Source organism: Myotis daubentonii, chromosome 13 (genome assembly GCF_963259705.1).
Source record: "Myotis daubentonii chromosome 13, mMyoDau2.1, whole genome shotgun sequence".
NCBI classification, from domain to species: Eukaryota; Metazoa; Chordata; class Mammalia; order Chiroptera; family Vespertilionidae; genus Myotis; species Myotis daubentonii.
This window is the reverse complement of record NC_081852.1, coordinates 17,329,978-17,344,198: the sequence shown is the minus strand read 5'-3', so window position 1 is coordinate 17,344,198 and position 14,221 is coordinate 17,329,978. Positions and strand designations below refer to the sequence as shown.

Below are 14,221 nucleotides of genomic sequence, written 5' to 3'. Positions count from 1 at the left end.
CATTTTGATAAATCATGTATGACATGAAAAGACTTTATTCCTTTTAAGTGCAATTTAGGCTGTAATTTTTTTCCTCATTTATGATTCATGGGAGAAACATGGGTAAAATTCCCTTGCACAGTTACACCTTATCTACAGCAATAACTCAAAACCACTTTTAGATGAAAATTCAGGGTCTTATTCACCAAAGCTGAATGCCAGCTCATTATTTTCTGGCATTCGGGAGTCCAAAAATAATGTCTGCACATTAAGCAGCATTCTCAAAAAGTTGGAGTTGGCCGAGCACCAGGCCCATCAATTACACTCTATCATCCTTAATAAGGAAGAAATATCAGATATCCTCTTGGAGTCTTTTGGAATCAGTAATTCTCAGCCTTCACCTTCCCAATTTCGAATGATTTGGACACAAAAATGGTAGTAACAACAAAGGATGGGAATTTCAGCTACTTCACCTGGCTCCTGTCTCCTGTTGTATAAAGCTCAGAAGAGGTGCATTTTCCCCTCCCATGTGGCTCATGCTTTTTTTTTTCTTTTTTTTTTTTTTTCTCATTCTCCTTTTCTTGTTTCACAAATGAAACCACCATTTTGTTAGGTTGAGTTTTGTTTCTAAGCGTCTGGATCTCACAGCTGTCACAATAATTTGGGAAGCGACATTCATAACCTCCAATAGAAAAATAATTTGAAAGTGTGCCTTCTGGTGAGATCCATCAAGTTTAAGGTCACATTTTTGGTTAAAAGGCAGACACTGATGCTATTCATTAAAGTGAAAAATGGCTTGTTTTCCACTAATATTGAAATAAACTCTGGACGAATGTAGCCTTGCTGGCATGCACTTACAGAGAAAGCAAAAGGAAACACAGATATATTTAACTTGGACATGGAGCGTCAACAGAGTTTCAAGTCTTTCTTGAGACAGGGAATCAGGAAGATTGGCTGAAACAAATGTGAACAACCAGAAGTTCCTTTGCTTCTTTCAGAGGATGAGAGCATTTGAAGAAGGATCCAGTGTCTAAGAATTAGGCACACTTGTGTTTTTTCCAACCCCTGTTACTTATGAAGGACTTCATCAGCATGTCATTTATTTCACTGCTGTTCTTAAGGATGCATTTGTGGAGTGGATCAAAGCCCTGCATATGTGTTTGAGTGACCCAAGAGTGCAAATTTTCTATTCATAGCCACGTAACACAGCAAAACCCAAGTTTATTTGGGATATCATGTTTGTGCTTTTATTCTCCGTGCTTTACTCAGATAGGGACTGGCATCAAAAATGCCTTGCATATTATTCACATCAAAATGAAATTTTCAATGCCTTTATTTTTTTCTAATATAAACAGTAAATTTAGAATATAAGGTCATTAAAGCTATACTTGCTGTTTTTAGGTTTCCATTTCACATTTATGACTTTCTATTTTTGCTAAAAAGATCTGTAATTTTTAAAAAAATATGCATGTATCCCATTTAAAAAGCTTCCTAGTTCTATCAACACTCAGCAAAACTCCCAAGAATGCAAGTGTAGGACATACATATTTTAAGGCCCTATGAAATTGGCAGTGAGTATTTTTCCTCCCTTTAAAACCATCTTCATTTCATTGCAATTTAGTACCACGATTCTATTTCCAAAGCAGCTTTTCATACAACACACAATTATTCCATACGAGGTTGGGTAGGTCACCTCATTAAGCCTGCAAAGATCAAACCTGTTGTGATCCCCACAAATATCCCTGCCTTTATTCCTAATTAAAATGGCCCTCCTAAATTGTCTCAAGTTTATCAATACAAATAACAAGCTCAGCAAAATAGCCACAATTAGAAAGTTAGTGGCGCAAGGTGACCTGGTCCCCAAATCTCCAGCAGAGCTGTGTTGTGTCCGCAGTGGTGCCCTGCCACCTGTTGGCTTTGCTTACACATAACAGGGTATTGATGTCCCTCCCAGCGGTGCAGCAACCCTCTCTGACCCCTGTCCCAGTTCATCACCGGAGAGAAAAGAAGGGGCCATTTGAGAATTTCAGGCCTCCTGATTTCCCCCATCATTCATTTCTTTGGCCACATGTTTCTCCTACTAATGCTAAAAATTTATGGCTGAGCACATTAAGGGCAGCACAAGTCCTTTCCTTCTTCTGGATTATTTCATAGTTTCCTGTCATAAGGAAATCCAAGAAGATGTGTCCTCAGTGGATTGTGTGTGACAGTGTCTGCTTCTATCTCAGGAATCCGAGGCGTGATGGATAAACTGTCAGCTGTGAAGGATGATATTTTCTCCATATTTCCATTATGAACCAAGCTGTCATCTCCTAATAAATTTCTTGCATTGGTATCAATTTATTTTTACAAGCCGAGGGCCTGATGTATTTGGGAAAGGCTCTGACAGCCCATCTGGCCCAGCTCGACAGAGCTGGCTCCACCTCATTTTGGGAAACTACTTTGGTTCCAAGGACAGAACTTGACCTGTAGCCCTTGAGAATAAAAAACTCTGTGAGAGGAAGAGGACATATGAGGCAAGTTCCTTCTTTGAAGCCAAAATAAATCAAGTCTGTAGGATTGCCATGACAGGATATTATTTCTAAGTCAACCTTACAGACCCAGATGAGAAATGCCATATGTAGCTATTGACTAAAGACAATTAGACCATCACAGCAGTGCCACGAATTTACAGATAAATTCAGATTATAGGTGGGCTAAAGATCTCACTACTTCTGTCCTCTGAAGGGATCTCAGTAGTGCTTTTCTGCTTGACAAGTAAGGAGTAGAATCCACTCAGGTAATAAACATTTGATTACAAATGATGTGTGTGTCTGTATTATAGCTACTACAAAGCTAGGAGAAGACCTGAAACATTAAAACATAGTCAAGCCAAGAACTTAAATTAGCTGAAGAAATACGGTGTTGTACAAAATTAGAGTGAAGTAAAAGTAAATCATAGTTAATATTTAATGAGCAATGTGATGATCTTTGTCTCTTACCTTATTTGATCTTCATCTTTTTTGAGGTGGTAGATGTCATGATGGTTAAGACAGTGGCCACTGGAGGCAAGTTGCCTGGATTTGTGTCCCACCTTGGCATGTATTCATAACCCAAGAACCTACATGAAACCTTGGTCAAGTTATTTAATTTCTCTGGGTCTCAGTTTTCCTCATCTGTAAAACAGACATAGGGATTATAACTGCCTCAGGGAACTGTTATGAAGATTGAGTAAATTAATACATAGAATAAATTAATGCACAACATAAGCACAAATACATTATAGCTATTTTTAACTGTCATCATCATCATTATCATGACCATTATTATTATTTTACAGTGGAGGAAAGGGTAGCTTAAACAGTTCAAATAAATTGCCCAAGGTCATACAGCCAGATGGAGCCTGGCTCTAAATCTTGGTCAGGAAGGTATCAGAACATAGGCAAGAGAGAAGCAGAGGATATACAAGTTGTAAATAAGTCAAGGACACAATCCTTGAAGCTTAATTAGCTTTTTTCTTAAGACTCTTTCCATTCCTAGAGCATAAAATAGTCCTTTTTTTTCCCAGAGCCCCAAACATGCTGTAGATGTTACTTAATAAGGGTTATATATAGCAGTGTGTTGGTAAATGTTCAACAACCAGAAATCTGGAGAAAAATTATGTGTGCATGAGCTTATTGAAATTTTTATGTATATAAAGAATGAGTAATGCACAATTCACAAATAAAATTTAAATATAGTACTTTTTATTATAAATTCCATTGAGCCAATTAATTTTCACATAATACTTTTAATTATTTTGGCCAAACTCATGTATCCATAGCCAATCTAAGGTTACAATTGATAAACAAATGTAGTTCTGACATGAATATCAGTTATTTCCCTTCCTTATTAAGTAAGTCAGAACTTTACTCTTTTGTCAATGACCTAAGCAACTTCTTTACTGAATCAGATACATTTTTTTAATATTGAAAAAATATGTCCTCATTTTTTGTGTGTGCTATTCGCAGTAATGGCTGAAGCTACAACATACCTTTAAGATTAATCTGTAGCGTTAACATTTTCCCCATTACTTTCTTAAGTTTAGGAAATCAATAAAGTAATAAATCAATTCCTAATTTGTAGCATTTGCCAATTTTTGTGGTAAAGAGTCTCACCATGGCCGATGTCAGGCTACCAAAGTGACATTACCGAAAATTTGGGAAGAGATGTAAGATAGTACATCATTGTACAGCATTTTCATTATGTAGATACAATAGACACAAATAATTTCAAGAGCATAAAAGTACATGATGAGTTATATTAACTTTACTTTTAATATAATTTATCTAATTGTAAGTGTATATAATTTAATTTTAAATAATGGCTGTTAATAACTAACACAGCTGGTACAGTGTGACTCCAGACACCACTGGTTGTGTTGGCCTCAAAGGGCCAAAGCCATAAATCACATTGGAACAAAACTCTTTCAATCTTTGCTTATTAACTTTTACCTATTACAAATTTTATATCATTAAAAATTAAAGCATATACACTTTTAATATTTACTGTGTTCACTTAATATTATCCTATCTAATAATAGACAAACATAGTAATTGACCATACCTTCGCTACGCCTCCCACTGGCTAATCAGCGCGATATGCAAATTAACCTAACCAAGATGGCGGCCGGCAGCCACGCAGCTGAAGCGAGCAGGAGGCTTGCTTGCTCCAGTGATGGAGGAAGCCAAGGTTCCCCGCCTGCCGCGGTCTGGCTCTGAGCTCCGAAAGCAACAACAAAGTTTCAATTATAGAAGCTAAACAAACCCCAGATACCTGCTTGCAGCAGGCCGTGGCCACAGAGCTGGAGCGAGCAGGAGCCGGCTCTTAGCTCCAGTGACGGCAACAAAGTTTCAATTATAGAAGCTAAAAAAACCCCAGATACCTTCTCAATGCAGGAGCTGCCCTCTGGTGGTCAGGGCGCTCTCACATGGGAGGAGCTCTGCTCAGCCACAAGCCAGGCTGATGGCTGCCAGTACAGCGGTGGTGGTGGGAGCCTCTCCTTCCTCCTCAGCAGCGCTAAGGATATCCGACTGCAGCTTAAGTCTGCTCCCTGCTGGCAAGTGGACATCCCCCAAGGGCTGCCGGGCTGCCAGAGGGATGTCTGATTGCCATCTTAGGCCCAATCCCCTGGGGAGCAGGCCTAAGCCAGCAGGTGGTCATCCCCCGAGGGGTCCCAGACTGTGAGAGGGCACAGGCTGGGCTGAGGGACCCCTCCCCTGCCCCGCCCTTCCCCCCAACCCCCTGCCGAGTGTACACATTTTTTGTGCACTGGGCCTCTAGTATAATCAAATATTTGCATATTTCTTTTTTTCTTTTTTCTTTAAATCTTTATTGTTGAATTACAGATATCCCCCTTTGCCCCCACTACCCCCCATTGTTCCCCTCCCTGGTTCCAGCCCCACTGGAACATCCAGTGAAGGGAAAATAAATCCCTTCACAGGTCTTACCACCCTATTGTTTGTGTCCATAGGTAATGCATATCTATAATAATAAAAGCGTAATATGCTAATTGGACCAGATGTCCTTCTGGACGACCTTCTGGATAAAGTTGGGGCTGTGAGGGAAGCCAGGGTCCCAGGTACCAGTGGGAAGCTGATGCCGGCAGCCAGGGGAAAGAAGGCCTACTCTCACACAAATTTCGTGCATCGGGCCTCTAGTGTACATATAACTTTTTTGGTTTATCTCTTCCCACTCCCTCCCCACTTCCCTCTGAGATTCCTCAGTCTGTTGCATGTTTCTATGCCTCTGGTTCTATTTTATTCATCAGTTTACTTTGTTCATTAGATTCCTTGTTCATTTATTTTTAGATTCAATTGTTGATAGATATGTATTTATTGCCATTTTATTGTTCATATTTCTTTTTTATAATTTCATTTGGTTACAATCAGAAATTATGGTTATTCCTATAATGCCTGATATTTAGATTATTCTTGTTTTCTCTTGTTATATAAGTGTCTGCTAAACTTATTTTTGAAAGCTACTGCTCTAGATGATTTGTGAGGTCTTCTAAAACTCTGCCATTTTATGATTTGATTATTTCTGTAAAGGTCCACAATATGCCCATGCCCTTTCTTCCTTCCTCCCATTCCTGGTTCTTTTCCTCCCTACCTGCCTTCCTTCCTCCCATCCATAAATATTTCTGAACTACAGTGAAACCGATGACACTTCGGCCCTACCAGACCTAGACCCCCTTTAGATCAGATGAAAATAATGGGAAGCTCCAGGCGATTGCCCACAAAGGGCTCCCAGTCCAGAGAAGCCTTTGGCACAGCCCTTCCCTGCATTGTACCTCTGACTGACTGACTTCTGGTCTGGATTTCCCTTCAGCTCCCTAACTCAGCACAACAGCACAGCAAATGCCCAAACATTGCCTTTTGTCCCTTCGGGCTCTCTCTTGGTTCCCTGGTTAGTGACTCATCTTCATCCTACCTTACTTTTCCCCCTCCCCCAAATTTTTGGCTTCTTGCTCTGAACAAGACACAGCTAATCCTGCTCCTACCCCTGCCTCTCATGCCCAGTACATCTGTGGGAGTCTTTCAGTCTTGTCTTGCTTCACACTGAAAGGCACAGTGCCTTGACCTGTGAGCAGGTTGAAAGGATCCACCTTCAGGCTGGCAAGTCTTTGCCTCTAATTCTGGCAACTTGACTCACACTTTTGTGTTGAATTATGATCGTGGTGTATGGTTTTGTCTTTGCCATTAAAATGTTTTATTCATTCAAGCATCATGCGTTGACTTCTTTCTGTATTTCTGGCAACATGCTGGGTGCAAGGGTGAATAGTATAGTTAATCTTGGAAGTTAATACAGTTAAACTTGCAAGCTCTTTGTTAACTTGAATTAGAAATAAGCAAGGACATAATTACTGTTTCCTGTGTCCAGGTGCCATAATAGAGGTCAGGGACAAAGTTCTGTGATAATGCAGAGCAGGGGGTAATGTTATGCGTTGGTGACTCTTATTAACCAGTATTAATCATGGATATAATTTTTTTATGAGTCAGGAATACAACCAAGGTCCTTATTTTACTTTTCTTGGTATTCCCAGCACAAGGCTTGGCATATTAGTAGGTGGTTATTAAATACTTGATAACAAAATGAGTGATGCTTTTTCTTATGAGAGAAAATAAATGTTTTCAGAAGAGTCAGCTTTATACCACAGTTTCAGGGAATGAATTGTGATGAAAAGTGAAGATTGCTTTTACTTGAAAGAGGCTGACAAATTTCCCAGGCCCGGGATCACTTTATGTGGTGCATGATTTAAGGGTGAGTGAGCATGCCAAAGCGCTCCACTTGAGCTGAGTGATGGGGAATGAGTTGTGGAGCTGTGGTCTTAGATGGTATTTTGTGAAAAATAGTAGGAGATTTATGACTATTAAACAACTTTGTAGCCTCCCCTTCTTGTTTTGAAGCCTGCCAAATCTCTTCTCCTGTGGTCTGTATCATGTTCCTTTAGGGCATCCGTGATGTTCAGAAATACCCACTGGAATGCAGGTTTCCATGGAATGCACCCAATGGCAGGGGCTTGCATTTTACACACACATCCGAAGACATTTGTTTTCTGTAACCACTGAGTGAAATTCTCACTTTGCAAGTCTCTTGTAGAATGTACTGTACTTTCCTTGAATTTTTTTCCAACGAGGTTGCCAAAGTTCTACTTTCCTTCCTGCATTATGGAAATGGCAGAGTGCAGTATATTAGTGACTATTAGCATTATTGATGTGAGTTTAAAAAATCATTAGCAGCTCTCAAACTGTGAGTAGGAGAAGAGTACAGAAACCTTCAGCGTGCTCTGACAAATCTGAAGCAGAAGGACTTAACAGCCTGGAAGGAGGATTCCAAGCCTTTACTATTATTTATCAGCTTTTCCCATTCTATTGTCACACTCAATAGCTTTAGAAGAAACAGATTTTTCATAACAAAAAGTTAACCAGACATGGCCCTAGTCCATGTTGTGCAAGTATTGGAAAATTGTTGGAGAAACTTTCCTCTAATTATGGGTTCATATCAACATAGGACTGTATGGATCAGAGAGGAGTCCTTGTTCTTTTCAATGTTTGTGTTTATTTTTGAGAAATTTTAAAAATATATGAAAGTTTTAAAAATTTGGTAATTTTCTAATATTTTGACATATTTGTTTCAAGTTATCTCTAAATAAAAATAAATAAACCTTATATAGAAAACAGAACCCCCCCCCCCAATTGCATTAGCTCTAATCCTATAACTCTGACCACTGGCAGAAGCAACCATTTTCATGAATTTAATGTATAACTTTTATAATTTTAAATGTTTACAGATACACATGAGCTCAAAGAACTACATATTTACATAAATAATATTATACTACATTTATCATTTTGCAACTTGCCTTTCACTCTGCATTAAATTTTCAGACCTCCTCAAATTGAGATGGATAAATCAGGTTTATTGCTCTTAAATACTAAATATTATTCCAGCATATGGATATACAACATTTTACTTATTCATCTTCCTCATTGACAGACGCCTGAATTATTTCCAATTTGTTCCGTTATAAATAATGCTGCATTATTTATGTTCCACCTTACAGACCTGAGTGAAATTTTTCATAGTGTACATTTTAGATGGAATTGCTGTCCCAATTTTCAATTTTATACATATTGCTAAATTACTCTCCAAAGTATTTGAACCAATGAACATTCCTGCTGGCAAGGGATGAGAAGATGGGAATTCTGTTTCCTTTCATTCTCTGTAGCACTTGAGAGACTTAAAAGTTTGCACTGAGATGGGTGAAAAAGATTGTCTTATTTTCTAATTTGCATCCGCTTAAATCCTAGTAAATTTGACCATCTTCTCTTTTATCTATTGACCATTCAGGTTTTCTCGTCTTGTAATGACCTGACATTTCCTTTGTCCAGATTTCTATTGTAATTTAATAAGGGGTATATGCATTCTGGATACTAATTTTTTATTGTATGTTTTTATAAATATCCTTTACCAGGAGTGATTTAAAAAGTAAAATGTAAAAGTATAATTCTTGCCATAGGTAGTTAGGAAATTTGGTAAGGACTCAAAGATTGGAGAGTACTAATATTTGTAGTTATGAAGATGCGGATTTACCCAAATTTCTCTGTCCTCAATTTAGGCATATCTTCTTAATCTAGGTTAAATCCACATTATTTAAATCACCCCACCTCTGTTTCAATTATCTCATCATTGTTATACTATAGTTATATTGCTTCAGTTTTAAGGGGAGTTCTTTATTCTTAGACAGGTAGCATGGAACTTAAGACATTGTCTTGTCCATTTCTTTCATGTGATAATTGTGTTCTTCTGAATCATGCTTGTAAATATAACATTCAGAGACCAAGTGTGTATATCACTATGAGGCAATTACATGGGCTTCATTCTGATAAAAGCCAAGTCCAAGGCGTGGTACTTAGAGTCTTGATTGGTGGTAGTTTTCTTAAACATCTGGCCATGGAAGTCCCACCAAAAGTCAGAATTGGCAACATTGTTCTTTCCTGGATTCTCTTCCATGACTTGAGTTTATAAATGGACACTGAGCAGAAAAGTAATTAAATGCTAGGCATAGGATGATGACTTCAAGACAGAACTCAAGCCGCACAATTTTTGCTTTGACTACAATTGGAAATAAAACTAAATAGTTATTTTATCCTTGGTTACAAAGCTCTAATGTTTTGCCCAGTCAGGGGTACTTGCTGAAAGGTAGTTTCTTCCAGTAATTTTAGGAAAAGCTGTCATTAAATTGTCAACAGCCCAAATTGAGAATGAAAGTACTAAGAAATATCACAATATAGCAACCTAAGAATCAGATTGGAATTTCAGGCTTTTTTAGCAATGAGGTGGAGCAGAAACATTGGCAGAGAAAGATGCTCCGGCCTCTTAGAAAGGAAGTGTGGTAGATCTGTGGAAAGACGGCCTCCATACCCCAGCCCATATGTCCTGCCTCAAGCATTGGAATAGAGGTCATTTTTAGAACACTGTCCTTGTGTCTCATTTATCACAGAGGGATTACAGGAGAACTTGAATGCAAATGGAGAAACACATGGTGACTCTAGTATTTGAATTTTAATCATATTTCTGACCCCTTTTATATCATTGCAGCATCCTCGATGTCTAATGATGTAGTACCTAGCAAGTCTTATCTACTTTATAAAACATTTTTCTTGGTGACTGAACTTTTATCTTTCTGGACCCATACCCTTGCATCAAGGTTAAACACCATGTATTTCCCTTGAAGCTGGAGAGAAGTAATGCTACCTGAAATCTGTCTCCACCTTAGTGACAGAGCTTCTGATCTCGTACCATTCAAAACTCTTTATACAAGTCTCCACTGAAAGCTGCTTAATCAAACATCTCAAAGGTCAGAAAGCGGCGGGGGGGGGGGGGGGGGGGGGAGTTAAAGGGTTTTTCTAGCAAGTAGGCCTAATCTCCGACTTAGTTTTGATTCCTATAATGTAGATAATCTCTTTGGAGGAAAGGCCTGCTCCTAGCAGGGCAAATATATCCCATAGAATGTATTTCCTCTTGCAGAAGGAAAAATGTAGCATTAATGAAATTTACTTTTTCATGAAGGTTTGAAAGGTTGTAAGCTTAGAATTTTGATCCTAGCAGATGTTCTTCTTTTGGGATATTAAAAAAAAAGTAGCATTGGATTCAGAAGCCTCAATGAGAGTTGCAAGGGTAAGGCTTTTGCTGTAAGAAGCCACATTCTGAGTGTGACACTGGTCATTGGTTCTAAGTGACAACTGACTTCACAGCCGTGGTCATTTCTTCCTGCCTTACCCCTCTTGGAAGTAGAGCAAGGCCAAGAGAGAGTTAGCAGCCTGGGTCACACCATATATAGAGTTTGATGGTTAAAGAGCTATTTTTTGTACAATAAAAAAAGCATCGTCGTAGACATATTTCATATCATTTTCTTATCGGCCTTGCAATAGCAAAGTTTTGTTGATAACCATTATGTATTTTCCAGTTTCACTTGGGTTTCTCTTGTGGAATTCAGCCGGCAACCCCGATTGCAGGGTCTGTTATGGCTTCTATCCTTTCACATGATCACTTCATACTGTGGATTCTTAAGTCTTCATCCAGGCCACTGGGCCCACGTAAACCAGCCAAGTTTTTCCCTTCTTCTTTGGTTTCCATAGAAATCTACTCACAGTGAGCATTTAATCTGTGGGAATTACTAGAAGAAGGCACATGACAGAAAACTAAGTCTGCATCATTTCCTGCCTTCAATCTCTCTTTTCTCCCTTTTCATTCAGTTCAGCACAATGAACAAATAGCCCCTTTCTCTCAGAGCCCTTCCTCCTATAGGCTCCTCAAAGCTTTGCAGTCTACCCTACACTCACCAGCATCTCACCTCAACGCAGACAACTCTTGCTTCCTAAGAAGAGTCTCGGTCAATACTGTTTTCTGCAAACCCAGATCCTAAGGAGACATGTTTGGTAAGCGAAGGTATTTAGTGTTTGGTGTTGCTTCACCTTGATATTTGCTTTTATCATGCAGGCTTCCAGTGACAGCGCTGCTGCCCCTCCAGAGTGCCACTACACACCCCTGCCTTCTGCTTCCAGGGAGCTCACCAGTCACCGAGGTAGGAACACAGCTTTTCTTGCTCTCCTCTGTTACAGGGAAGGACCTGGCTGTGTATGCTGTGGGCCTGTGACTGCTGCCTCGGTACTTTAGCAAGAACACAGTGCTTTTCAGTCCTTAATGAGAAAACCGTACCTGTCAGCTCTAGCAACTTGAATTCATATTAAACAGAATTTAGTGGCAGTCCACTGGGAAGGCAAATAAATCCATGGTATAATATAATTTGGTGAATTTTTATTTTTTTTTTAAAAAAAGAGTTTATAGTACTTAAAAATTACTAAGATAATTACCTCCAGGAAAAGGAATGAAGAGAAATTAGAAAGCTCGCTAATATTTGAAAAATTGTCATTGTTTAGGAGTATAATAGTTGAACTCTGTAATTTAAAAATAAACGAACGGCATATGACAGCTAAAAAGAATTTCAATTTGCCTAGAAATATTGAAGAGAATCAATCTGTAGTTTTCCCTGAATTCTCTGATCCCCAAAACAATTTGGCTTCCCCAGTTTTTCCAAAGCCTTGAATTCCTACTGCCATCTCTAGAGTCGGTATGGAATATAATTTAAAAATGTCTTATCCCTAAGCTGGCTGCTGAGGCCAAGGACTATGTAATCCCATTTGTTGGAACTGGTTAGGACAGGATGAGGCCCTGTGGTGTAACCCGTTTGCCTCCTTTTAGCCCAGTCACGACTACAGCCCCGTTTCCTAATTGGGAACCTACCTTCCAAGGGTAAGTAAGAGCAGGCTTAGACTGGGGGCATTGCATACTTTAAAATTGTTTCCCCAAGCAGCAGATTCCCTTTGTCCGTGCAGTAGTCACTGAGTAAGGATGGTCCAGCTTTGTCATCCCAGCTACACTGAAGAGTCAGTGGGTAGGAGAAAAGGCTGTATAGATGCCCAGAGAGGGGTGAGCTGGTCCCCTGAGAACATGTGGGCTTTGGGCACATGGCGCATTTCTGTAGAAAATGGTCCAGAGGTCATGCCAGGTTCCTGTTGTCTGCGACTAGGGCTTGTGTTGCATCTTTGATGTCTGGGCACAGTAGAACTTTCCTACATTTAAATATGCATTGTTCCATTAGGGTTCAATTGTGATACAGTTCACTGCATGTCAATTTTGTGAAAAATCAATTTTGCTCCAAGTCAGGTAGAATAAATTGCTGCCAACATGTTATATTTTAAGAGGCGTGAATTAGTTTCCTTCACTAAATGTCCTTATGAAGGTTTTGAGCACATCCCTTTAGAGACATTTTTCAAATTCCCCTAGGATAATAGTAATGCCTAATCTAGAAAGAATAACAAATTAACCTTAGCATCATATCATCATGGGTTTATCTATTTGTTTTTTGTAGTTGGATGAAGGTGATTTTACTGTATGTTGCCTGTTGAATACACTGCATAGGAACTGAAATCTCAGACTCCTTGTAAAAGTTGATATGTCCATGAAATTGAGATTTCACAATAGGAGGATGCCATCAGATAAGTGTTAATCATGAATAAGATAAAGATCCTCTATCATTTTAACAGTCAAGTAATAAATCTGAACCTTAAAGAGATGGGATTTAAGAAAGTAAGTTTTGAAGATATTTTGAGTAATATTTGGAATATGAAAATTTTTGCCTAAAGTAGTTAGAGTGAAAATAGGTGCTCTTAGATGATATCAGAGCCCAGCATCAATGGGAAAAATGTTATTTAAAGGAAGCCAACAACTGGTGTCTTGATTTTACTGAAGAATATTTCTATACATTTATTGCACATGGTGCTTGATCAGTGCTAAGGACTCGGATGGTGGAAAAAGCAAGAAAGCATCATGAAATGATGGCCAGATTTTTAGGGCCTTTGGACATGAGGAAACCAGGAAGAGAGAGGCAAAGAGGCTCAGTAAGGCCGAATTATTGGACTGATCTATGTGGGGAAAAGATGAGACTGATATATTTCAGCTTGGCAGGAATCATACAATGACCAATGGGAAAAGCCATATATTTTGGCACCCAGAATGAAACCACTTAGTGTCATCTTTTAAAAATATATAAGTTAAAAAAATTATTCTAAATTTCTGATCATATGAATTGGCAAGCTATTTGAGTGTCATTGATTAATACCTTCATGGAAACAGCTTACAAACATTTACCTAGATAACTACTTTCACATTGTGAAGGCAGGTTACATCACTTCTCTCCCAGGTGAAATCCTCCATGGATCTGAAATTTGGTCCATAAAACCTTAAGTTTCTATTTGCAAATAATGTTTGATTCCTCTAGTTCCCAATCTCTTTTCATTCCGCACCAACAAGTACACAAACTATCGGGCAGTAGTTCATGTGAAAATTGCTTATTTTTTGATACATGTCATTTCCCCTTTACTTGTCCTTTTATGTAACTTCCAATGTCGAGTATGATGGGCCTAAGATTCATGTCCTAAGGACTCTAAATTCAAATGCAAGAAAAGTCAGGGCCCAGGATAATTGTCAAGAGACAGGGGACTCTATTTTTCCAGTGATGTGCAGTATTTCCTGCTTCCTGGATGAAACTTTTTTCTGATCTTATCTGTTTTTATTTTTCTCCTCTTGAGGTACTTATAATGTTTATTTCTTTATCTTCCTTAGTGCAGTTGTTCCTATTCTGCTTTGTCTGACAGAG

General features: G+C 38.8%; 1 protein-coding gene across 1 annotated transcript in view; it reads left to right on the top strand.

Moving 5' to 3' along the window:
* The window catches only part of LRMDA (leucine rich melanocyte differentiation associated), a 1,007,721-nt gene that overhangs the window by 789,979 nt on the left and 203,521 nt on the right, over nucleotides 1-14,221 (top strand). Inside the window, exon 6 of the mRNA XM_059661903.1 lies at nucleotides 11,503-11,587. Within this exon, the coding sequence (XP_059517886.1) occupies nucleotides 11,503-11,587 (85 nt within the window). The remainder of the gene's footprint in view (nucleotides 1-11,502; nucleotides 11,588-14,221) is intronic.